Here is a 26,059-nt window from a genome sequence, read left to right as displayed (position 1 = left end):
CATAGTAAGCGCTTAATAAATGCCATTATTATTATTATTATTCTCTGTCTCCCCCTTCTAGACCGTGAGCCCACTGTTGGGTAGGGACTGACTCTATATGTTGCCAACTTGTACTTCCCAAGCGCTTAGTACAGTGCTCTGCACACAGCGCTCAATAAATACGATTGATTGATTGATTATTATTAATCCCCAATTTACAGATGAGGAAACTGAGGCGCAGAGAAGTTAAGTGGCCTGCCCAAGGTCACCCAGCAGACGAGTGGCGGAGCCAGGATTAGAACCCACGTCCTCTGACTCCCAAGCCCGGGCTCTTTCCATTAGGGCTGACCACCTCTAATTCCCACCTCACCAATGGGGAAGCAGCGTGGCTCAGTGGAAAGAGCCCGGGCTTTGGAGTCAGAGGTCATGGGTTCGAATCCAGGCTCTGCCAGTTGTCAGCTGTGTGACTTTGGGCAAGCCGCTTCACTTCTCTAGGCCTCTGTTCCCTCATCTGTAAACTGGGGATGAAGACTGTGAGCCCCCCTGTGGGACAACCCGATCACCTTGTCACCTCCCCAGCGCTTAGAACAGGGCTTTGCACATAGTAAGCACTTAATCGCATTTATTGAGCGCTTACTGTGTGCAGAGCACTGTACTAAGCACTTGGGAAGTCCAAGTTAGCAACATATAGAGACAGCCCCTACCCAACAGTGGGCTCACAGTCTAAAAGGGGGAGACGGAGAACAAAACCAAACATACTAACAAAATAATAAATGCCATCATCGTTATTATTATTAGTATTATTGTTGCCTTGATTGTGATTGAGTTCCCTCCCCGTGTTGGGGAAAGGAGAGCGGCAGAGAGGTCTTGATTGGATTCCGCCGCTGCAGGCCACGTCCTAAACGGGTTACAGGTTGGCAAACAGGGAAGGCGATCAATATGTCTCCTTGCCCGCACTGACAAGCCCATCATTTCAGTAAACATTTCATCAGGCCCTGCCACTCGTACACGTCCCCGCCATGGAGCTTGGGGGGCCGGGGGTCTGAGGCGGGGGCGGTAGAGCCTGGGAAAAGCCCACTTCTACAAACGGGTTGTTGATGCTTGTACATATTTGTTACTCTATTTATTTATTTGTTTGTTTGTTTGTTTGTTTGTTTGTTTATTCAGTCATTTATTTATTTATTTCTATTCATTCATTCATTTATTTTTATTTATTTATTTATTTTCATTTATTTATTCATTTCTTATTCATTCATTTATTTATTTATTTATTATTTTTTTGTTTGGTCATTTATATTTATTTATTTACATTTATTTATATTTATTCATTTATTTTTATTTATTGATTGATTGATGTTGTTGTTGATGTTTGTGCATATTTGTTACTCTATTTATTTATTCATTTTTTATTCATTTATCTATTTTTATTTATTTATTTTCATTTACTTATTCATTTTTCATTCATTTATTTATTTATTCATTTATTATTTTTATTTATTTAGCCATTTATTCATATTTATTTATTTATATTCATTTATATTTATTTATTTATTTTTATTTATTGATTGATTGATGATGTTGTTGTTGATGTTTGTGCATATTTGTTACTCTATTTATTTATTCATTTTTTATTCATTCATCTATTTTCATTTATTTATTTATTTTCATTTACTTATTCATTTTTCATTCATTTATTTATTTATTCATTTATTATTTTTATTTATTTAGTCATTTATTCATATTTATTTATTTATATTCATTTATATTTATTTATTTATTTTTATTGATTGATTGATTGATGATGTTGTTGTTGATGTTTGTGCATATTTGTTACTCTATTTATTTATTCATTTATTTATTTTCATTTATTTATTTATTTTCATTTACTTATTCATTTTTTATTCATTTATTTATTTATTCATTTATTATTTTTATTTATTTAGTCATTTATTCATATTTATTTATTTATATTCATTTATATTTATTTATTTATTTTTATTTATTGATTGATTGATGATGTTGTTGGTGTTTGTGCATATTTGTTACTCTATTTATTTATTTTTATTCATTTATTCATTTATTTATTTTCATTTACTTATTCATTTTTTATTCATTCATTTATTATTTTTTATTTATTTAGTCATTTATTTATATTTATTTACTTATATTTCTTTATTTATTTTTATTTATTTATTTATTGATGATGTTGTTGATGTTTGTACATATTTGTTACTCTATTTTTATTTATTTACTCATTCATTCATTCATTCATTTATATTTATTTATTTTTATATTTTTATTTATTTATTTATTTATTTATATTTCTGTATGTATGTGTTTATTTATTTATTTTGCTTGTACCTATCTATTCTATTTCTTTTATTTTGTTAGTACGTTTGGTTTTGTTCTCCGTCTCCCCCTTTTAGACTGTGAGCCCGCTGTTGGGTCGGGACCGTCTCTCGATGTTGCCAACTTGGACTTCCCAAGCGCTTCGTCCAGTGCTCTGCACACAGTCAGCGCTCAATAAATGCGATTGATGATGATGATGATGGCTAATGTTCTTTGGCCCTATAGCTCAGGGGTTAGAGCATCTGGCCTTGTAACATTATAATTAGTATTTATTCTGATGACACCGACGCCTGTCGACTTGTTTGGTTGCCTGTGTCCCCACTTCTAGACCGTGAGCCTGTCGTTGGGTAGGGACTGTCTCTGCTGCCAAATTGTACTTCCCAAGCGCTTAGTACAGTGTTCTGCACACAGTAAGCGCTCAATAAGTACGATTGAGTGAGTGAGAGTGAGTGGGTAAACCAGGGGTCATGAGTTCAAATCTCACTAGGGCCTTCTATACCATTTTCCTCTCCTTACCTCCTTCCCTTCCCCACAGCACCTGTATATATGTTTGGACGGATTTATTACTCTATTTATCCCCCCTTCTAGACTGTGAGCCCACTGTTGGGTAGGGACTGTCTCTATATGTTGCCAACTTGGACTTCCCAAGCGCTTAGTACAGTGCTCTGCGCACAGTAAGCGCTCAGTAGATACGACTGAATGAATGAATTGTTGTCTGTCTCCCCCTTCTAGACCGGGAGCCCGTTGTTGGGGAGGAACCAGCTCCATCTGTTGCCAACTTGTACTTCCCAAGCGCTTAGTACAGTGCTCTGCACACAGTAAGCGCTCAATAAATACGATTGATTGATTGAGAAGCAACGTGGCTCAGTGGAAAGAGCCCGGGCTTTGGAGTCAGGGGTCATGGTTTCGAATCCCGGCTCTGCCAATTGTCAGCTGGGTGACTTTGGGCGAGTCACTTAACTGCTCTGTGCCTCTCTTACCTCATCTGTAAAATGGGGATGAAGACTGTGAGCCTCCTGTGGGACAACCTGATCACCTTGTAACCTCCCCAGCGCTTAGAACAGGGCTTTGCACAGAGTAAGCGCTTAACAAATTCCATTATTATTATTATTATTATTATTATTATTGAGGCCCTGAGAAGTGAAGTGACTCGGCCAAGGTCACCTAGCCGAGAAGTGGAGGGGCCCGTGCTGCTTCTTTAAGGGAACGGAAGACTCAAACACCATTTACGGGGGCAGAACAAACTGGAACGGCAAATGAGCTATTTATGTTTATGAGCTATTTATGTTAGGAACATTTTCCTTAGTACAGTGCTCTGCACAGAGTAAGCGCCCAATAAATACGATTGATTGATCATCATTATCGTGAAACAGCGTGGCTCAATGGAAAGAGCCCGGGCTTTGGAGTCAGAGGTCACGGGTTCAAATCCCGGCTCCGCCACTTGTCAGCTGGGTGACTTTGGGCCAGTCACTTCACTTCTCTGGGCCCAGTTCCCTCATCTGGAAAATGGGGATGAAGACTGCGCGTCCCACATGGGACAATCTGATCACCTTGTATCCCCCCCAGCGCTTAGAACAGTGCTTGGCACATAGTAAGCGCTTAAGGAAGCCCCTTCCTTCCTCTCCCCCTCGTCCCCCTCTCCATCCCCCCATCTTACCTCCTTCCCTTCATCATCATCATCATCAATCGTATTTACTGAGCGCTTACTGTGTGCAGAGCACTGTACTAAGTCCAAGTTGGCAACATATAGAGACAGTCCCTACCCAACAGTGGGCTCACAGTCTAAAAGAGGGAGACACACACAGCACCTGTATATATGTTTGTGCATATTTATTATTCTATTTATTTATTTATTTTACTTGTACATGTCTATTCTATTTATTTTATTTTGTTAGTGTGTTTGGTTTTGTTCTCTGTCTCCCCATTTAGACTGTGAGGCCACTGTTGGGTAGGGACCGTCTCTATATGTTGCCAACTTGGACTTCCCAAGCGCTTAGTCCAGTACTCTGCACACAGTAAGTGCTCAATAAATGCGATTGATCGATTGATTAACAAATACCAAAATTATTATTATTATTATTGTGGTGCACAAGATGGACTCTCCTGTTTCCAGATGCAGGGAAGGAGGCTGTTGGGGTCTGCAGGGAGATTTTAAATAGAAGTGGGGGAGGGAAGGTCTTTGGGAGCTGCTGTTGGGAGCCTGAGGAACAGCCAGCTTATAGTTTGGGGGACGAAAAGAGAGAGGGGAGGGCAGGGCTAATTACCTAATTAGCCCCTAATTAGCCCCTAATTAGCCCAGAAGGTTGGATACTTTCCCGTCCGAGCTCCTAGCGCCCTCTGGCGGGAATCCTGGTTCCTTCCTTCATTCATTCATTCATTCATTCATTCATTCATTCATTCATCCATCCATCCATCCATCCATCCATTCATTCACTCAATTGTATTTATTGAGCGCTTACTGTGTGCAGAGCACTGTACTAAGCGCTTGGGAAGTACAAATCCATTCCTCCATCCATCCATTCATTCATTCCTATTGAGCGCTTTAATAATAATAATAATAATGGTATTTATTAAGCACTTACTATGTACAAAGCACTGTTCTTACTATGGCTCTATTTATTATTACTCTATTTAGTTATTATTACTCTATTTATTATTACTCTATTTATTTTACTTGTACATATTTATCCTATTTATTTTATTCTGTTAATATGTTTTGTTTTCTACCCCTCATCCCCCTCTCCATCCCCCCATCTTACCTCCTTCCCTTCCCCACAGCACCTGTATATATGTATATATGTCTGTACATATTTATTACTCTATTTATTTATTTATTTATTTTACTTGTACCTATCTATTCTATTTATTTTATTTTGTTAGTATGTTTGGTTTTGTTCTCTGTCTTCCCCCTTTTTGACTGTGAGCCCACTGTTGGGTAGGAACCGTCTCTGTATGTTGCCAACTTGGACTTCCCAAGCGCTTAGTCCAGTGCTCTGCACACAGTAAGCGCTCAATAAATACGATTGATTGATTGATTGATTGATTGTTTTGTTGTCTGTCTCCCCCTTCTAGACTGTGAGCCCGCTGTTGGGTAGGGGCCGTCTCTATCTGTTGCCGATGTGTACTTCCCAAGCGCTTAGTACAGCGCACTGCACACAGGAAGCGCTCAATAAATCCTGGCTCCACCGCTTGTCAGCTGTGTGACCTTGGGTAAGTCACTTCTCGGTGCCTCAGTTCCCTCATCTGTAAAATGGGGGTGCAGACTGTGAGCGCCACGTGGGACAACTTGATCACCTTGTATCTACCCCAGCACTTTGAACAGTGCTTGGCACATAGTAAGGGCTTAACAAATACCAACATTATTCTTATTTTTATCATTATTACTATCAAGCGATATCGACCCAAGCTCGAGGCCTTGCATAGTCAGCTTCTCCTGGCCCTGAAAAACGGAGAGGCCATGGGCGAGCAAATCGGATCACCCTGGATTTTAGCCACCTCGGTGCCTTAAAAACATACAAAAGTGAAGTTTAATTAACATTTACCAGTCCGAGGAAGGGCTTAACATGAAACATTTTCCCCATAATTAATGGCCTCCTTTGGGGTTATTCGGTTAGTAGGTGTCGGTCCGGAGGACTTTCATTTCATCGCCTTTCCAATTAAGAGCAGCTTTGTTTGGTGTAATGTCCACTTAAAGTAATTGGGAGCGCGGACTCGAATGGCACATTCGGGAGGGAAATGTTGTTCCCGAGGCTGGGGGTTAATTGCCGGGTACCGCTGCTCACGCAGGCTCCTTTCAGTTGATTAATGAGATCGGAGGACGGAAGGAAAACGTTTAGGGCCTCTGGTAATAATAATAATAATAATAATGGCATTTGTTAAGCACTTACTATGTGCAGAGCACTGTTCTAAGCGCTGGGGGGGATACAGGGTGATCAAGTTGTCCCACCGGGGGTTCACAGCCTTAATCCCCATTTCACAGATGAGGGAACTGAGGCTCTGAGAAGTTAAGTGACTTGCCCAAGGTCACACAGCGGACATGTGGCCTTCCTCCTTCCTCTCCCCCTCCTCCATCCCCCCCGTCTTACCTCCTTCCCTTCCCCACAGCACCTGTATATATGTATATATGTTTGTACATATTTATTACTCTATTTATTTATTTTACTTGTACATATGTTTGTACATATTTATTACTCTATATATTTATTTATTTATTTTACTTGTACATATCTATTCTATTTATTTTATTTTGTTAGTAGGTTTGGTTTTGTTCTCTGTCTCCCCCTTTTAGACTGTGAGCCCACTGTTGGGTAGGGACTGTCTCTATATGTTGCCAATTTGTACTTCCCAAGCGCTTAGTACAGTGCTCTGCGCATAGTAAGCGCTCAATAAATATGATTGATTGATTCTATTTATTTTATTTTGTTAATATGTTTGGTTTTGTTCTCTGTCTCCCCCTTCTAGACTGTGAGCCCACTGTTGGGTAGGGACTGTCTCTAGATGTTGCCAACTTGGACTTCCCAAGCGCTTAGTACAGTGCTCTGCACGCGGTAAGCGCTCAATAAATACGATTGATTGATTGATTGATTGATGTGGCGGAGTTGGGACTTGAACCCATGACCTCTGACTCTAAAGCCCGTGCTCTTTCCAATGAGCCACACTGAGGCCATTACATGTCTGAGTAGCTGGGTGGGGAGGGCGGAAGGGGATCCGGACGGGAGGTTTGGATCAGAGATGTGGGGTTGGGGCACAATAAATAATAAATAATTACGGTGCTTGTTAAGCGTTGACTATGTACCAACCACCGTTCTAAGCCTGCAGTAGATACAAGTTAATCAGGTTGGGCACAGCCCCTGTCCCACATGGGGCTCACAGTCTTATCCCTGTATATATCCCTGTATGTATATACCTGTATATTTGTATATATGTTTGTACATATTTATTACTCTATTTCTTTATTTATTTTACTTGTACATATCTATTCTATTTATTTTATTTTGTTAGTATGTTTGGTTTTGTTCTCTGTCTCCCCCTTTTAGACTGTGAGCCCACTGTTGGGTAGGGACCGTCTCTAAATGTTGCCGACTTGTACTTCCCAAGCGCTCAGTACAGTGCTCTGCGCACAGTAAGTGCTCAATAAATACGATTGAATGAATGAATGAATGAAAAGGCTCTGAGAGATTGGCACATAGTAAGCGCTTAACAAATGCCATCATTATTAAATCTGGGATGGGGCAGGCTGGGGATTGAATCCCCATTTTACAGATGAGGGAATGGACGCAGAGAAGCTGAGCGTTGCCCATTATTTAATGTCATTATATATTTTAATGATGCTATCATTTTGTTAATGATTTGCATGTTGCCTTAATTCTATTTGTTCTGACGATTTTGACACCTGTCTCCATGCTTTGTTTTGTTGTCCGTCTCCCCCTTCTAGACCGCGAGCCCGTTGCTGGGTAGGGACCGTCTCTAAATGTTGCCGACTTGTACTTCCCAAGCGCTCAGTGCAGTGCTCGGCACACGGTAAGTGCTCAATAAATGCGATTGAATAAATGAATGAATCAGTGAATGAATGAATGAATGAATGAATGAATGAATGAATGAATGAATGAGAAGCAGGCCCAAGTGCCCGGGAGAGAAAATGAACAAATGGGTTTTCCCGAGTTTTGCCACCGCTCCTTGGAGCCGAAAGGCAATGGTGTTGCTAATGGGAACTGGTGAAATGGCGGGGGTGGCTACTACATGGCTGAACCACAGAGACCCCCCTTTTAGACTTTGAGCCCAATGTTGGGTAGGGACTGTCTCTATATGTTGCCAATTTGTACTTCCCAAGCGCTTAGTACAGTGCTCTGCACGTAGTAAGCGCTCAATAAATACGATTGATGATGATGACTGGGGGTCAAAGGGGTGGAGGTTGAGGGCAAGGGAAATCCCACAACTGCCCATTCAGGTGGTAGGACAGGGTGGCCCACTGTTGCGTAGGGACTGTCTCTATATGTTGCCAACTTGGACTTCCCAAGCGCTTAGTACAGTGCTTGGCACACAGTAAGCGCTCAATAAATGCGATTGATTGATTGATTGATTAGCACAGAGACGGATAGGGACGTACACGCTCCTGGGCCACAGGCTTTGGCTGGTGGGATCCCCTCAGGCTCCTGCCGACCCCCTTCCCGTGGCCCTCGCCTTTCCGTTGACGACGGCCGGCGATCGCCGCCTCCAAATAATCAGGATGATTCAGTCCAAGATGTACTTTGGCTTCAGTTAACCATGTTGATTTTGCTTGCCTGCGGTATCTGGACGACTGAGGTCGTTTTCAGGGCTCAATGATTCCAATAATTTTCCCGGGAAGATTCAGGCACCACCCTTAGGTTGCGTCGGGAAAGACCGTGGCAAGAGAAAGGTCAATTTTAGTTCAGTTCCAAGTTTCACGACACGACGGAGGTGACTTGCGTCCCTCGGGGGCTTTCCCGGAGAAAAACACCTTGGACTTTTTCATTTTAATAAACCCCACATGTAGATTCGACTACTCCTCCTCAGATAATCAATCTGGAAAACATAGTGCAGATCAATGGCGATAGTCCACCCTCTGGAAAGTCCACTAGCTATGTCACATCTGAAAGAAATCCATCCCTCACCAGAGTCTACTCGGCACGAAACGAACGGCACTTGCAACGGCCTATCCGTTCTGCAACGTGGAGGACGCACGTGGCTGAGTTATTGGCTACTTATTGGACGGTTCAAGGGACGGGGTGAGCAAAGACCTCAGGTTTTCAGGTTTCACAGAAAGGTTCGGTTTGGAAACAGTCGCCTGCCCCTTCCTTGTTGGAGAATTTAATAATAAAACCAATGGGAGAACAGGGGAAAGTGGGCAGGCATGGGGAGATAGAGAAGCAGTGTGGCTCAGTGGAAAGAGCACGGGCTTGGGAGTCAGTGGTCATGGGTTCAAATCCCGGCTCAGCTGGGTGACTTTGGTCAAGTCACTTCACTTCTCTGTGCCTCAGTTCCCTCATTTGTAAAATGGGGATTGACTGTGAGCCCCCCGTGGGACAACCTGGTCACCTTGTATCCCCCCCAGTGCTTAGAAAAGTGCTTTGCACATAGTAAGCGCTTAATAAATGCCATTATTATTATTGTTATGGATGGATGGATGGATGATCGGTGCTCATTCAGCCCACAGTGGGTAGGCAATACTCTGGGCCCCTTGAGAGAGGAACTGACAGGTTTGTTTCAGCGTGGCTCAGTGGAAAGAGCCCGGGCTTTGGAGTCAGAGGTCATGGGTTCGAATTCCGGCTCCACCAATTGTCAGCTGCGTGACTTTGGGCAAGTCACTTCACTTCTCTGGGCCTCAGTTCCCTCACCTGTAAAATGGGGATTAATGTGAGCCCCCGCCGTGGGACAACCTGATCACCTTGTAACCTCCCCAGCGCTTAGAACAGTGCTCAGCACATAGTAAGCGCTTAATAAATGCCATTATTATTATTATTATTATTATTTGTTAAGTATGCTCGCTATGTGCCAAGCACTATACTAAGCACTGCACTAGACACAAGATAGTCAGGTTGGACACAGTTCCTGTCCCACATGGGGCTTACGGTCTTAATCCCCATTTTACAGATGAGGAAACCAAGGCCCAGGGAAGTATGTCAGAGCAGCCCCAGGGCAACCCTAGGAAGTAATAATGTTAAGAAGTAATAATTATAATAATAATAATGGTGTTTGTTAAGTGCTTACTATGTGCCAGGCACTGTACTAAGCACTGGGGTGGATAGGGAAGCAGCGTGGCTCAATGGAAAGAGCCCGGGCTTTGGAATCAGAGGTCATGGGTTCAAATCCCGGCTCCGCCACCTGTCAGCTGTGTGACCTTGGGCAAGTCACTTCACTTCTCTGGGCCTCAGTTCCCTCATTTGGAAAATGGGGATGAAGGCTGTGAGCTCCACGTGGGACAACCTGATTACCTTGTATCTACTCCAGCGCTTAGAACAGTGCTTGGCACATAGTAAGCGCTTAACAAATACCAACATTATTATTATTATTATTATTATTATTACAAGCAAATGAGAAGCAGCGTGGCTCGGTGGAAAGAGCACGGGCTTTGGAGTCAGAGGTCATGGGTTCGAATGCTGGCTCCGCCACATGTCTGCTGTGTGACCTTGGACAAGTCACTTCACTTCTCTGAGCCTCAATTACCTCATCTGTAAAATGGGGATTAAGACTGTGAGCCCCACATGGGACAACCTGATCACCTTGTATCCCCCCCCAGCGCTTAGGACAGTGCTTGGCACATAGTCAGCGCTTAACAAATGCCAGCATTATTTATTATTAAATGGGGCTAACAGTCTCAAACCCCATTTTACAGATGAGGTAACCGCGGCCCAGAGAAGTGAAATGACTGGCCCAAGGCCACCCGGCACACACGTGGCGGAGCTGGGATTAGAACCCAGATTAGAAGCAGCCCGTCTGTGTCCACTGTCGGTGCCTGCCCTCCGCTGACCCGAGCATCCTCTTGGTCTAGACCGAGCCGACCACCACCGGGCTCTGGGGGAGGAAAACAGAGCCCGGTGGGAGTCTCGGTGCGGGCCCACCTGAGAAACGACAGGGACTCCTCGAAGAAGAAGCTAGCCGTACGAAAATAGGTTTTATTTCACAAAACTCTCTAGGACGTGCTCAACCCCTGAATTACATTTGAGAACACACGAAACACCGCGGAAAAACCAGCTTGAGCAAGGCCGTCAGGAAAGCGGGTTCGACAACCCTCCCAACGGGAACTCCGGGGTCATTTCTCCGTCTCCCCCTTTTAGACTGTGAGCCCACTGCTGGGTAGGGACTGTCTCTATGTGTTGCCGACTTGTACTTCCCAAGCGCTTAGTACAGTGCTCTGCACACAGTAAGCGCTCAATAAATACGATTGATGATGATGATGATGATTTAGGGGGAGTGAACTCCCCCCGCCCCCCGGCCCCCAAGTTCCTATGACTGCTTCAGAGCAGGGGAAGGGATATTAAGGGAGAAAGCTGGGGGTGCCCACCATAAGCGCTTAGTACAGTGCTCTGCACACAGTGAGTGCTCAATAAATATGATTGATGATGATGATGATGATTTAGGGGGAGTGAACTCCCCCCGCCCCCTGGCCCCCAAGTTCCTATGACTGCTTCAGAGCAGGGGAAGGGATACTAAGGGAGAAAGCTGGGGGTGCCCACCATAAGCGCTTAGTACAGTGCTCTGCACACAGTAAGCGCTCAATAAATACGATTGATGATGATGATGATTTAGGGGGAGTGAACTCCCCCCGCCCCCCGGCCCCCAAGTTCCTATGACTGCTTCAGAGCAGGGGAAGGGATACTAAGGGAGAAAGCTGGGGGTGCCCACCATAAGCGCTTAGTACAGTGCTCTGCACACAGTAAGCGCTCAATAAATACGATTGAGGATGATGATGATTTAGGGGGAGTGAACTTCCCCCTTTCCCCGGCCCCCAAGTTCCTATGACTGCTTCAGAGCAGGGGAAGGGATACTAAGGGAGAAAGCTGGGGGGTGCCCACCATAAGCGCTTAGTACAGTGCTCTGCACACAGTGAGTGCTCAATAAATATGATTGATGATGATGATGATGATTTAGGGGGAGTGAACTTGCCCCTTTCCCCGGCCCCCAAGTTCCTATGACTGCTTCAGAGCAGGGGAAGGGATATTAAGGGAGAAATCTGGGGGGTGCCCACCATAAGCGCTTAGTACAGTGCTCTGCACACAGTAAGCGCTCAATAAATACGATTGATGATGATGATGATTTAGGGGGAGTGAACTCCCCCCGCCCCCCGGCCCCCAAGTTCCTATGACTGCTTCAGAGCAGGGGAAGGGATATTAAGGGAGAAAGCTGGGGGGTGCCCACCATAAGCGCTTAGTACAGTGCTCTGCACACAGTAAGCACTCAATAAATACGATTGATGATGATGATGATTTAGGGGGAGTGAACTCCCCCCCGCCCCCCGGCCCCCAAGTTCCTATGACTGCTTCAGAGCAGGGGAAGGGATACTAAGGGAGAAAGCTGGGGGGTGCCCACCATAAGCGCTTAGTACAGTGCTCTGCACACAGTAAACACTCAATAAATACGATTGATGATGATGATGATTTAGGGGGAGTGAACTCCCCCCGGCCCCCAAGTTCCTGTGACTGCTTCAGAGCAGGGGAAGGGATATTAAGGGAGAAAGCTGGGGGGTGCCCACCATAAGCGCCTAGTACAGTGCTCTGCACACAGTAAGAACTCAATGAATACGACTGAATGAATGAATTAATCAGTCCTCTCTGAACCGGAGGTAAATGCAGGCCCCAGCCCAGTCCTGTCTGCCCCCTCTTTGCCAAGCATCTGCCTTGGCCTCCGCCATCCTCGCTCCTGGCCTTCGGAAGAGCCGATGCCCGGACCTGCTGTGCTACTCTGGAGGCAACTGAACCCTTGACCCCCAAACCCACCCTGCCCCTGCTTCCAGAGGTTGTTCTGGAGCTGTGGAAGACCTCTAGATGGGAAAAAAGGGGATGGTGATCTTCCTCTCGCCGCCGGAAAGGGTCATTTTTCACATTCCAGCAGTCTCTCCCACTTCTTCCTGGCCGGGGGGAACATGTCATCATCATCATCATCATCAATCGTATTTATTGAGCTCTTACTGTGTGCAGAGCACTGTACTCAGCGCTTGGGAAGTCCAAGTTGGCAACATCTAGAGACAGTCCCTACCCAACAGTGGGCTCACAGTCTAAAAGAAAAGTCGGAAAAGTCCTTAGTGCGGAACGTGAGGTCTTGGGGCTTGGGGGTGACCCATTTCTGGTCAGAAAACACGCCAAGCGGACAAGCAGCCGGACTGGAGTCTCTCCCGGGAACCGCAGGAGGTTCTTTTAGGATGGTTCATGGAGAGTGGAAGGTTGAACTCCACTGTGATTTCACGTGTACCAAGGAGAGGGATGGTCTGAGGAGGCTATAATGGGATACTGTGATCACAGAAATGGGCTATTCTTCCAGTTAGAGTCCCTCAGCCTGTCTGTACGTTGTTTTGGCCTGCCGTCCAGTTTAGGGTGGGCCACTTTTATTCCCCAGGAAGGTAACATATGCCCCGGTCTCTAAGCAAAGATCCCACACGCTAGGGATTGAAAACCCGAATGACACAAGGCACCTGTGACTATTTTTGTTAGTGAAGGAAGTCTGTCTGTCAGAAAAACAGCTCTAAGAATCCAACGTCCTTTACAGACTTCACAGAATTACCGTTTCGCTTGTCCCAGATCAGACATTTCTGGTGTTGGTACTTCTGAAACGAATTAGGTCTAAACTTGTGTATCTCTCTCTTTCTCTCTCTCTCACACACACACACACACGAACGCAGAGAAAGGCTGCTGTCTTTGAAGCGACAGGCAATTAGTAGCACCAAGCCTTCGGTTTTGTATGCATTTTACTTCTGAATCCCTCCAGTCCAGCGCACTCCCTCGGGTCGGGGAAGTTACTTCCTCGGCGGCAGGACGTTGTCTTCGAAGAAGCCCTGGTTGACGACATTTCCGGCGGGCAGGTACCGGGCCACGACGAACGACGAGCCGTCCGAGGTGGAGGCCTTCCCGACGCCCATCTTCTTCGTGCTCTTCCACACCATGGCCGTGAAGTGGCCTGTGGGGAGGTCATCGCAATAATAGCGATCATAATAATGGTATCCGTTAAGCGCTTACTACGTTCCAAGCACCGTTCTAAGGTCTGGGGAAGATACGGGTTAATCATCAATCATCATCATCATCATCAATCGTATTTATTGAGCGCTTACTATGTGCACAGCACTGTACTAAGCGCTTGGGAAGTACAACTTGGCAACATATAGAGACAGTCCCTACCCAACAGCGGGCTCATAGTCTAAAAGGGGGAGACAGAGAACAAAACCAAACATACTAACAAAATAAAATAAATAGAATAGATATGTACAAGTAAAATAAATAAATAGAGTAATAAATATGTACAAACATATGTACATATATACAGGTGAATTCATTTTGTTTTGCTCGTTGGACTGTGGACTCCTAGGCTGGCACGGCCTGTACCCTTTTAAACACTTAATACTGCTGTTCTAGCCATATTCACTCATTCATTCATTCATTCAATCGTATTTATTGAGCGCTTACTGTGTGCAGAGCACTGGACTAAGCGCTTGGGGTGAGTCAGGGACCAGAGCTAAGCTCCGACGGTGCAGTCCACACGTCCACCTCTGCCGCCCTTCTCTACCATCGGCCTGTCCCTCGACAGAGTGAAGGGACTTGAATTGGCAGCCATAATAACAATAATAATGATGCCATTTATTAAGCACTTACTATGTTCTAAGCGCTGGGGAGGTTACAAGGTGATCAGGTGGTCCCACGTGGGGTTAATCAGGTTGGATACGGCCCCGGTCCCACATGGGGCTCACCCTCTTATCCCCGTTTTATGGATAACGGAGACACAGAGAAGTTAAGTGAGTTGCCCGAGGTCACTCAGCAGCTACGTGGAGGAGCCGGGATTACAACCTAGATCCTTCGGACTGTCAGGCCCGTGCTCTATCCACTAAGCCACACTGCTTCCCAAGTTGCGGTGACGCGGCCATCTCAGCTTCCTCAACCCAGCGGCACACCACGCGGCCTCAAACCCGCCCGACTCACTTCATTTCTTTCGCTTTTCAACTCCAGATTCTGAGCTGGGAAGGAGGTGGGGCCCACGACAAACGTTAGCCTTTTTTATGGTATTTGTTAAGCGCTTACTATGTGCCAGGCACTGTACTAAGCACTGGGGTAGATAGAAGCTAATCGGGTTGGACACCGTCTGTGTTCCACATGGGGCTCACAGTTTTAATTCATTCAGTCAGTCACCACATGGGGCTCACAGTTTTAATTCATTCATTCATTCAGTCAGTCATCACATGGGGCTCACAGTTTTAATTCATTCATTCAGTCAGTCAGTCATTCGGTCATATTTATTCATTCATTCAATCATATTTATTGAGCGCTTACTGTGTGCAGAACACTGTACTAAGCGCTTGGGAAGTACAAGTCGGCAACACATAGTGACGGTCCCTACCCAACAATGGGCTCACCGTCTTTATTGAGTGCTTACTGTGTGCAGAGCACTGTACTAATCAATCAATCAGTCAATCGTATTTATTGAGCGCTTACTGTGTGCAGAGCACTGGACTAAGCGCTTGGGAAGTCCAAGTTGGCAACCTATAGAGACAGTCCCTACCCAACAGTGGGCTCACAGTCTAAAAGGGGGAGACAGAGAACAGAACCAAAGATACTAACAAAATAAAATAAATAGAATAGATGTGTACAAGTAAAATAAATAAATAAATAGAGTAATAAATAGGTACAAACATATATGTATATATACAGGTGCTGTGGGGAAGGGAAGGGGGTAAGACGGGGGGATGGAGAGGGGCATAACCAACTCTGCCCCGGGACTGTAAGCATCTCCACAAGGTGTGGCCGCACTTGAACCTAGGCCGCTTTTCTTTCTCGACCGGGTGGAGCCCATTGTTGGGTAGGGACCGTCTCTATATGTTGCCAACTTGTACTTCCCAAGCGCTTAGTACAGTGCTCTGCACACCGTAAGTGCTCAATAAATACGACTGAGCGACGGGGCAATGGACACAGATTCAGTATTACTTGGCCATTACTACCGTGCTCTGCACATGGTAAGTGCTCAATAAATGCCCTTAGTTTGGAAAAGAACAAGAACCTATTTTCCTCAAAGTACCACTGCAAAAAATGGTGTCACGGCTGCCTTCTTCGATTGGAAAAGTAAAATCCAGGGAACCGGGAAATTGTATGACGGTTTTATCTATGGCCCCGTGACAAGAAAAGATTCCCTCTCCAGTCCCTTTGAGAAAGCCCCGGCAAGGTACTCACCTGTTCCGGAGGTAAATCCTGGATTTTGAAAGTTGTAATCTTTTATTTCATTGTACCACCTGTCAGCTACTTCCTTTCCTGAAAAAAAAAAGAGAACCAAATCATACTTAAACCCTATGAGGGAAGTCAACACAATGTATTCTTGACAATCCCCTTTTAAATCTCAGAGTTAAAAATATTAATAATTACTCACTGTGTTATTTGTTAAGCGCTTACTATGTGCCAAGAACCGTACTAATCTCTGGATTAGATAGAAGATAATCAGGTCCGACCTGGGGCTTACATTCGAAGTCGGAGGGAGAATGGGTGTTGCATCCCCTTTTACAGATGAGGGAAGTGAGGCACAGAGACGTCAAATGATTTGCCCAAAGTCTCACGGCAGACAGGTGGAGGAGCTGGATTAGAACCCAGGTCCTCTGACCCTCAGGCCTGTGTTGTTTTCACTAATAATAATGGTGGCATTTATGAAGCGCTTACTATGTTCTAAGCGCTGGGGAGGTGACAGGGTGATCAGGTTGTCCCACGGGGGGCTCACAGTCTTAATCCCCATTTGACAGATGAGGTAACCGAGGCCCAGAGAAGTGAAGTGACTTGCCCCAAGTCAGACAGCTGACAAGTGGCGGAGCCGGGATTTGAACCCACGACCTCTGACTCCAAAGCCCGGGCTCTTTCCACTGAGCCACGCTGCGTCTCTAGGTGCTGTTCTAATAATAATAATAATAATAATGGTAATGGCATTTATTAAGCGCTTACTATGTGCAAAGCACTGTTCTAAGCGCTGGGGAGGTTACAAGGTGATCAGGTTGTCCCACGTGGGGCTCACAGTCTCAATCCCCATTTTCCAGATGAGGTAACTGAGGCCCAGAGAAGTTAAATGACTTGCCCAAAGTCACACAGCTGACAATTGGCGGAGCCGGGATTTGAACCCACGACCTCTGACTCCAAGGCCCGGGCTCTTTCCACTGAGCGCCGCTGCTTCTCTAGGTGCTGTTCTAAGCGCCGGGGAGGTTACAAGGTGATCAGGTTGTCCCACGTGGGGCTCACAGTCTTCATCCCCGTGCCCAAAGTCACCCAGCTGAGAAGTGGCGGAGACAGGATTCGAACCCACGACCTCCCCCAAAGCCTGGGCTCTTTCCCGCTTCTCTAGGTGCTTCCCACACCGAGCCTGTCTTTAGTCATTCAAACAAGGATTGAGTAATAAGTTTAGATCACTCCACCTTAAGAGGACTATTAACAGCGTTACCCAACGTCCTGTTCTCGAAGGGAATTTCTCTGCAAATTTCCTTCCCAGTAGGAAACAGGCCCCGGAGAAATGGAGAAATGACCCAATGTTGTGAGTGATGAGTAGATGTTCTTGGTGAAATGCTAACGTGTTTTCCCTCTTCTAGACTGTAAGCCCACTGTTGGGTAGGGACCGTCTCTATATGTTGCCAACTTGTAATAATAATGATGGCCTTTCTTAAGCGCTTACTCTGTGCAAAGCACTGTTCTAAGCGCTGGGGAGGTTACAAGGGGATCAGGTTGTCCCCACGTGGGGCTCACGGTCTTCATCCCCATTTTAACAGATGAGGTCACTGAGGCCCGGAGAAGCGAAGTGGCTTGCCCAAAGTCACACGGCTGACAATTGGTGGAGCCGGGATTTGAACCCATGACCTCTGACTCCAAAGCCCGGGCTCTTTCCACAGAGCCACGCTGCTTCTGCTTGGGAACTTGTACTTCCCAAGTGCTTAGTACGGTGCTCTGCACACAGTAAGCGCTCAATAAATACAATTGATTGATTGTGTTTTAGCAACCCCATGTCATCATCATCATCATCAATCGTATTTATTGAGCGCTTACTGGGTGCAGAGGACTGTACTAAGCGCTTGGGAAGTACAAGTTGGCAACATACCCAACAGTGGGCTCACAGTCTAAAAGAAACTCTAGAAAGAAACGAGGCTTCGGTACCAAACAGCAGACGGAGAGCCAGAGCGAGGACCTTGATGGAAACTGGAAGACAGCCGGCCGCTCCCCTGCCGGCCCTGGTGTCTAGATGAGCAGCACACACTCTCAGGTGGGATTTTTTTTGTACTTCCAAGAGTGGCCGTCGTGGTTTTCCACCGGGAAAATCTTCCTTTCCCACCGCCTGCCTCTCCGCCCGCCCCGATCCCTCCGCTCCGACCGACTGCATCCACCCTGGAGCGCTCCCACTGTACGCCTTGGGGAGGAAATTCCATTCGCACGTGCCGTAAAATCGCCAAGGGTAAGCGGAGCGCCTGCTGGGATTCAAGAGGCGAAACCGGTCGGAGTTTCTGTACGATTTTCCTTTTTATGGCGGCAAAAATTCCCAACTCCGGTCGTCTCCCCCTCGTCCACCTCTCCATCCCCCCCATCTTACCTCCTTCCCTTCCCCACAGCACCTGTATATATGTATATATGGTTGTACATATTTATTACTCTATTTTACTTGTACATATCTATCCTATTTATTTTATTTTGTTAGTATGTTTGGTTTTGTTCTCCGTCTCCCCCTTTTAGACTGTGAGCCCGCTGTTGGGTAGGGACTGTCTCTATATGTTGCCAGTTTGTACTTCCCAAGCACTTAGTACAGTGCTCTGCAAACAGTAAGCACTCAATAAATACGATTGGTGATGATTTTATTTTGTTAGTATGTTTGGTTTTGTTCTCCGTCTCCCCCTTTTAGACTGTGAGCCCACTGTTGGGTAGGGACTGTCTCTATATGTTGCCAATTTGTACTTCCCAAGCGCTTAGTACAGTGCTCTGCAAATAGTAAGCGCTCAATAAATACGATTGGTGATGATTTTATTTCGTTAGTATGTTTGGTTTTGTTCCCTGTTTCCCCCTTTTAGACTGTGAGCCCGCTGTTGGGTAGGGACTGTCTCTATATGTTGCCAATTTGTACTTCCCAAGCGCTTAGTACAGTGCTCTGCACATAGTAAGTGCTCAATAAATACGATTGGTGATGATTTTATTTTGTTAGTATGTTTGGTTTTGTTCCCTGTTTCCCCCTTTTAGACTGTGAGCCCACTGTTGGGTAGGGACTGTGTCTATATGTTGCCAATTTGTACTTCCCAAGCACTTAGTACAGTGCTCTGCACATAGTAAACGCTCAATAAACACGATTGGTGATGATTTTATTTTGTTAGTATGTTTGGTTTTGTTCCCTGTTTCCCCCTTTTAGACTGTGAGCCCGCTGTTGGGTAGGGACTGTCTCTATATGTTGCCAGTTTGTACTTCCCAAGCGCTTAGTACAGTGCTCTGCACATAGTAAGCGCTCAATAAATACGATTGATGATGGTGATGATGATGAAGTGTCTGTGCAAAACTGGGGCCCATTTTAGTGGGAGGAAATGGAAAGGCCAGAAAAATCTACATTTTGTGGGATGTGAAGGGTTCCAGGCCAGGGTGAGTGCGAGCGAGAGGTCGCTGACAGGAGAGATGGGCAGGAGAGACGAAAACGAAACCCACCGAGTAGAACCAAGAGGAGCAAAGAGTGGAGAAAAGAGGAGAAGAAAGTAGCAGCTGAGAAGCAGCGTGGCTCAGTAGGAAAGAGCCCGGGCTCTGGAGTCAGAGGTCATGGGTTCAAATCCCGGCTCCGCCAACTGTCAGCTGTGTGACTTCGGGCAAGTCACTTAACTTCTCTGTGCCTCAGTTACCTCATCTGGAAAATGGGGATTAAATCTGTGAGCCCCACGAGGGACAGCCTGATCACCTTGTAACCTCCCCAGCGCTTAGAACAGTGCTTTGCACATAGTAAGCGCTTAATAAATGCCATTATTATTGTAGTTACATAGGTGGGAGACACATGATTGAGTGAGATGTTTCTTGTCTGTTGTATGGCCTTGGGCAAATCACTTTTAACTTCTCTATGCCTCAGTTCTCAGACTGAGCCCCCTCCTTCCTCTCCCCCTCCTCCCCCTCCCCATCCCCCGCCCTACCTCCTTCACCTCCCCACAGCACCTTATATATATATATATGCATATATATATATATATGTTTGTACATATTTATTACTCTATTTATTTTACTTGTACATATTTATCCTATTTATTTTATTTTGTTAATATGTTTTGTTTTGTTGTCTGTCTCCCCCTTCTAGACTGTGTGCCCGCTGTTGGGTAGGGACCGTCTCTATATGTTGCCAGCTTGGACTTCCCAAGCGCTTAGTCCAGTGCTCTGCACACAGTAAGTGCTCAATAAATACGATTGAATGAATGAATGAATGGATGGATGAATGAATTAATGAATGAATGAATGCATGAATGAATGAATGAATGAATGAATGAAAGAAAAATGGCATCAGGAAAGAAGGGGTGGGTGCGCTGCTGAAGAAATACCTTGCCACACTCTGTCTCAATCGGGCAGAACTTCCCGATTTAAGGTCAAACCACGTGCCGCCGCCTGCTCAGCGGGGCAACTGAGGAAACGTCCCCTTGTCCCCTTCGGCCCTCCCCATCCCTTCAAGCTGGGCCTTGCTGCCACTGAGTCCGGGCGGGCCTCGCCACCCGGTCCTTGGGGAGCCGCTGGGAGCTGGGGTGGCATTGAGTCCTCGCAGCCATTTTAGCCGCCCAAGGTCAGGCCGGAGATCATCATCATCAATCGTATTTATTGAGCGCTTACTATGTGCAGAGCACTGGACTAAGCGCTTGGGAAGTACAAATTGGCAACACATAGAGACAGTCCCTACCCAACCGTGGGCTCACAGTCTAAAAGGGGGAGACAGAGAACAAAACCAAACATACCAACAAAATAAAATAAATAGGATAGATATGTACAAGTAAAAGAAAGAAATAAATAGAGTAATAAATATGTACAACCATATATACATATATACAGGTGCTGTGGGGAAGGGAAGGAGGTAAGATGGGGGGGGATGGAGAGGTGGACGAGGGGGAGAGGAAGGAAGGGGCTCAGTCTGGGAAGGCCAGCGATGGGGGCTGGGGAGATGGGGGTCACTGAGACTCCTCAATCAATCAATCAATCAATCAATCAATCGTATTTATTGAGTGCTTACTGTGTGCAGAGCGCTGGACTAAGCGCTTGGGAAGTCCAAGTTGGCAACATATAGAGACCGTCCCTACCCAACAGTGGGCTCACAGTCTAGAAGGGGGAGACGGAGAACAAAACCAAACATACTAACAAAATGAAATAAATAGAATAGATAGGTACAAATAAAATAAATAAATAGAGTAATAAATATGTACAAACATATATACACACATATCCTCCCACAGAGACCTCCGCCCCAAGTCACATAGAAACACTCAGGCTCACACCACCTGCTGTCTTTACCGTCAATCAATCAATGGTATTTATCAACCAATCAATCAGTCGTATTTATTGAGCGCTTACTGTGTGTGGAGCACTGTACTAAGCGCTTGGGAAGTACAAGCTGGCAACGTATAGTGATGGTCCCTACCCAACAGTGGGCTCACAGAAGAGAACTAAGCACTTGAGACAATACAATGGAATCGGTAGTAGACAAGATCCCCGGCCTCGAGGAGCTTGGAATAACTTTCCAGACTGTGAGCCCCTTGTTGGATAGGGACCGTCTCTCTATGTTGCCGACTTTTACTTCCCAAGCGCTTAGTACAGTGCTCTGCACACAGTAAGCGCTCAGTAAATACGATTGAATGAATGAATGTTGCCAATTTGTACTTCCCAAGCGCTTAGTACAGTGCTCTGCACACAGTTAGTGCTCAATAAATACAATTGAATGAATGTTGCCGATTTGTACTTCCCAAGCGCTTAGTACAGTGCTCTGCACACAGTAAGCGCTCAATAAATACGATTGAATGAATGAATGTTGCCGATTTGTACTTCCCAAGCGCTTAGTACAGTGCTCTGCACACAGTAAGCGCTCAATAAATACGATTGAATGAATGAATGTTGCCGATATGTACTTCCCAAGTGCTTAGTACAGTGCTCTGCACACAGTAAGCGCTCAGTAAATACGATTGAATGAATGAATGTTGCCAATTTGTACTTCCCAAGCGCTTAGTACAGTGCTCTGCACACAGTAAGCGCTCAGTAAATACGATTGAATGAATGAATGTTGCCGATTTGTACTTCCCAAGCGCTTAGTACAGTGCTCTGCACACAGTAAGCGGTCAATAAATACGACTGAATGACTGAATGAACTTAGACTTGCCACTTGCCTGCCGCGTGAACTTGGGCACGGCAACTTCGTTGTACCTCAGCTTTTCAATCTGTAAATTGGGAATTAAATACCCGTTCCGTATGGGACAAGGACTCTGTCTGGTCTACCCCAGTGCTCAGAACAGTGCTTGGCACATAGTAAGCACTTAAGAAACACCACAATTAAAGAGGGGGGTGGGGGGGAAACAGAGACAGAGAAAGAGAGATACACCGTGTGTCCCACTCACCTGGTTGGTCATAAGAAGCCCATGCTAGGTTTTCACCGTATTGTCCCCTGCTGGATTCAGGACTGTGTTTGAGGACTTTTGTGCTGGCCAAGGCTTCCGCATACCTAGCCAAGAAACCCACAGCATTTACCCCCGGCCCACGTCATCCCCCGGGCCTGGAATGCCCCCAATCCCTCTGCCCCTCCGCCAAGCTCGCTCTCTTCCTCCCTTCAAGGCCCTGCTGAGAGCTCACCTCCTCCAGGAGGCCTTCGCACACTGAGCCCCTTCCTTCCTCTCCCCCTCGTCCCTCTCCATCCCATCTTACCTCCTTCCCTTCCCCACAGCACCTGTATATATGTATATATGTTTGTACATATTTATTACTCTATTTATTTATTTATTTATTTTACTTGTACATTTCTATCCTACTTATTTTATTTTGTTGGTATGTTTGGTTCTGTTCTCTGTCTCCCCCTTTTAGACTGTGAGCCCACTGTTGGGTAGGGACCGTCTCTATGTGATGCCAATTTGTACTTCCCAAGCGCTTAGTACAGTGCTCTGCACATAGTAAGCGCTCAATAAATACGATTGATTGATTGATTGATTGATTACCAAAAAGGGCTCGCCAAGGGAACAGAAACTGTGCCCATCACTGGAAACAGCACAACAGCCGAAACATCTCTGAAATGCGCACTGCCCCACGGTCAGTTTGAAAAATCAATTCTGATTCTGACCTCTCCCATTATGAAACTTTCCTCAACGGCTCCATGTCCTACCCGCTTGCCGCTTTTTACCTTCTGACCCCACCTGTCTTCCCACGAGCCCTACATTTGTTTCCCGTACACCCCCTGCTCCTCCTAAACCTCTGTGTCCGTAGCTCTGAGGCACACGCCCCATGCCTAAAATCCCCTCGGCACCATCTCCACGGTCCCCGGCAATCAGCTCTTCTTTTCCAACTTTTGCCTTCGACGACCCTGACCCAGTTCCCTCATCTGTAAAATGGGGGGATTAAGACCGTGAGCCCCGCGTGGGACAACCTGATCACCTTGTAAACTCCCCAGCGCTTAGAACAGTGCTTTGCACAGAGTAAGCGCTTAATAAATGTCATTATTATTATTATTATTATCCCCGACGCCCAGGGAGAGTCAGGCGAAGACTTACCTCCTTCCCTTCTTACCTTCTCCCCATCTTACCTCCTTCCCTTCCCCACAGCACCTGTATATATGTATATATGGTTGCACATATTTATTGCCAACAAACCAATTTGTTGCCAATGTGTTGCCAATTTGTACTTCCCAAGCGCTTAGTACAGTGCTCTGCACATAGTAAGCGCTCAATAAATACGATTGATCGATTGATTGATTACTCTATTTATTTATTTATTTATTTTACTTGTACATTTCTATCCTATTTATTTTATTTTGTTGGTATGTTTGGTTTTGTTCTCTGTCTCCCCCTTTCAGACTGTGAGCCCACTGTTGGGTAGGGACTGTCTCTATGTGTTGCCAATTTGTACTTCCCAAGCGGCTCAGTCCAGTGCTCTGCACATAGTAAGCGCTCAATAAATACGATTGATTGATTGATTGATTGATTGAGGAAAGAAAAATCACTTAAACGGCTTGTGTGGTGGAGAGACGGGGACCCCAGGAGGGATTAGCAACTCCAAAAAGCCTCTCTGAGCAAACCCTCCTCAACGAGAACCATTTCCACGGGCACGGGACAGATCCTCAGATGTATTCACCCTAGGCTAGGAAATCCAGCCATCTGCAGAATAAAGGCCTCAGCGCGGCCCGAGAGAAGACCGACTCACTGTTGAGCATCCCGGTTGAGTTTCTTGCAGAGCTTTAAGGAAGGGACTCCGTGCTTCTGCCTGTAGTCGTTGTGGGCGCGCAACACCTCGTCAGCGAATTGCTTGGAAGCTGAAACCGTTTGAAATGTTGGAGCGTTAGTGGGAAACAGAAATCGTCATCATCATCATCATCCATCGTGTTTATTGAGCGCTTGGGAAGGACAAATTGGCAACATATAGAGACGGTCCCTGCCCAACAGTGGGCTCACGGTCTAAAAGGGGGAGACAGAGAACGAAACCAAACATACTAACAAAATAAAATGAATAGAATAGATACGTACAAGTAAAATAAATAAATAGAGTAATAAATATGTACAAACATATATACATGTACAAACATATATACATCAGGAAACATATATACGTCAGTCTAAAAGGGGGAGACAGAGAACAAAACCAAACATACTAGCAAAATAAAATGAATAGAATAGATACGTACAAGTAAAATAAATAGAGTAATAAATATGTACAAACATATATACATGTACAAACATGTATACATCAGGAAACATATATACATCAGTCTAAAAGGGGGAGACAGAGAACAAAACCAAACATACTAACAAAATAAAATGAATAGAATAGATATGTACAAGTAAAATAGAGTAATAAATATGTACAAACATATATACATGTACAAACATATATACACCAGGAAACATATATACATCAGTCTAAAAGGGGGAGACAGAGAACAAAACCAAACATACTAACAAAATAAAATGAATAGAATAGATACGTACAAGTAAAATAAATAAATAAATAGAGTAATAAATATGTACAAACATATATACATGTACAAACATATATACATCAGGAAACATATATACATCAGTCTAAAAGGGGGAGACAGAGAACAAAACCAAACATACTAACAAAATAAAATGAATAGAATAGATACGTACAAGTAAAATAAATAAATAGAGTAATAAATATGTACAAACATATATACATGTACAAACATATATACATCAGGAAACATATATACAGCGGTCTAAAAGGGGGAGACAGAGAACAAAACCAAACATACTAACAAAATAAAATGAATAGAATAGATATGTACAAGTAAAATAGAGTAATAAATATGTACAAACATATATACATGTACAAACATATATACATCAGGAAACATATATACATCAGTCGAAAAGGGGGAGACAGAGAACAAAACCAAACATACTAACAAAATAAAATGAATAGAATAGATATGTACAAGTAAGATAAATAAATAAATAAATAGAGTAATAAATATGTACAAACATATATACATGTACAAACATATATACATCAGGAAATACACACGAATTTTTTAAGGCCATCCAACCAGTCTGAGCACGGGATACTCTCCCTCCCTTCCCCAATCCACGGAGGAGCCGGTGGCCTCCAGGACTCCTGGCAGCCCAAATCCCACTCTTTCCTCTCGGAGCGATGCGGAAGGAGCACCGAGGCTTTGCGGCCACGGGCATCACTACCAAGCGTGCACATTTCAGGGTGGACGGGTGCTACAATCAATCAATCAATCAATCGTATTTACTGAGCGCTTACTGTGTGCAGAGCACTGTACTAAGCGCTTGGGAAGTACAAGTTGCAACAAATAGAGACAGTCCCTACCCAACAGTGGGCTCACAGTCTAG

General features: G+C 45.1%; 1 protein-coding gene across 4 annotated transcripts in view; it reads right to left on the bottom strand.

Annotated features, from left to right (window-relative positions):
- Positions 1 to 13,729: 13,729 nt before the first annotated feature.
- Positions 13,730 to 26,059, bottom strand: part of GLIPR2 (GLI pathogenesis related 2) — a 62,997-nt gene continuing 50,667 nt past the window's right edge. For all 4 annotated transcript variants that reach the window (XM_038770527.1, XM_038770529.1, XM_038770526.1 and 1 more), the window contains exons 3-6: positions 24,387 to 24,495; positions 22,598 to 22,701; positions 16,212 to 16,289; positions 13,730 to 13,956 (exon numbers count right to left, since the gene is read on the bottom strand). In XM_038770527.1, the coding sequence (XP_038626455.1) occupies positions 13,796 to 13,956; positions 16,212 to 16,289; positions 22,598 to 22,701; positions 24,387 to 24,495 (452 nt within the window). In that variant the 3' untranslated portion in view covers positions 13,730 to 13,795. The remainder of the gene's footprint in view (positions 13,957 to 16,211; positions 16,290 to 22,597; positions 22,702 to 24,386; positions 24,496 to 26,059) is intronic.

This window comes from Tachyglossus aculeatus, chromosome X3 (genome assembly GCF_015852505.1).
Source record: "Tachyglossus aculeatus isolate mTacAcu1 chromosome X3, mTacAcu1.pri, whole genome shotgun sequence".
NCBI lineage: Eukaryota > Metazoa > Chordata > Mammalia > Monotremata > Tachyglossidae > Tachyglossus > Tachyglossus aculeatus.
Note: the sequence above shows the minus strand (reverse complement) of the source record. Positions and strands in the feature narration are given on the sequence as shown.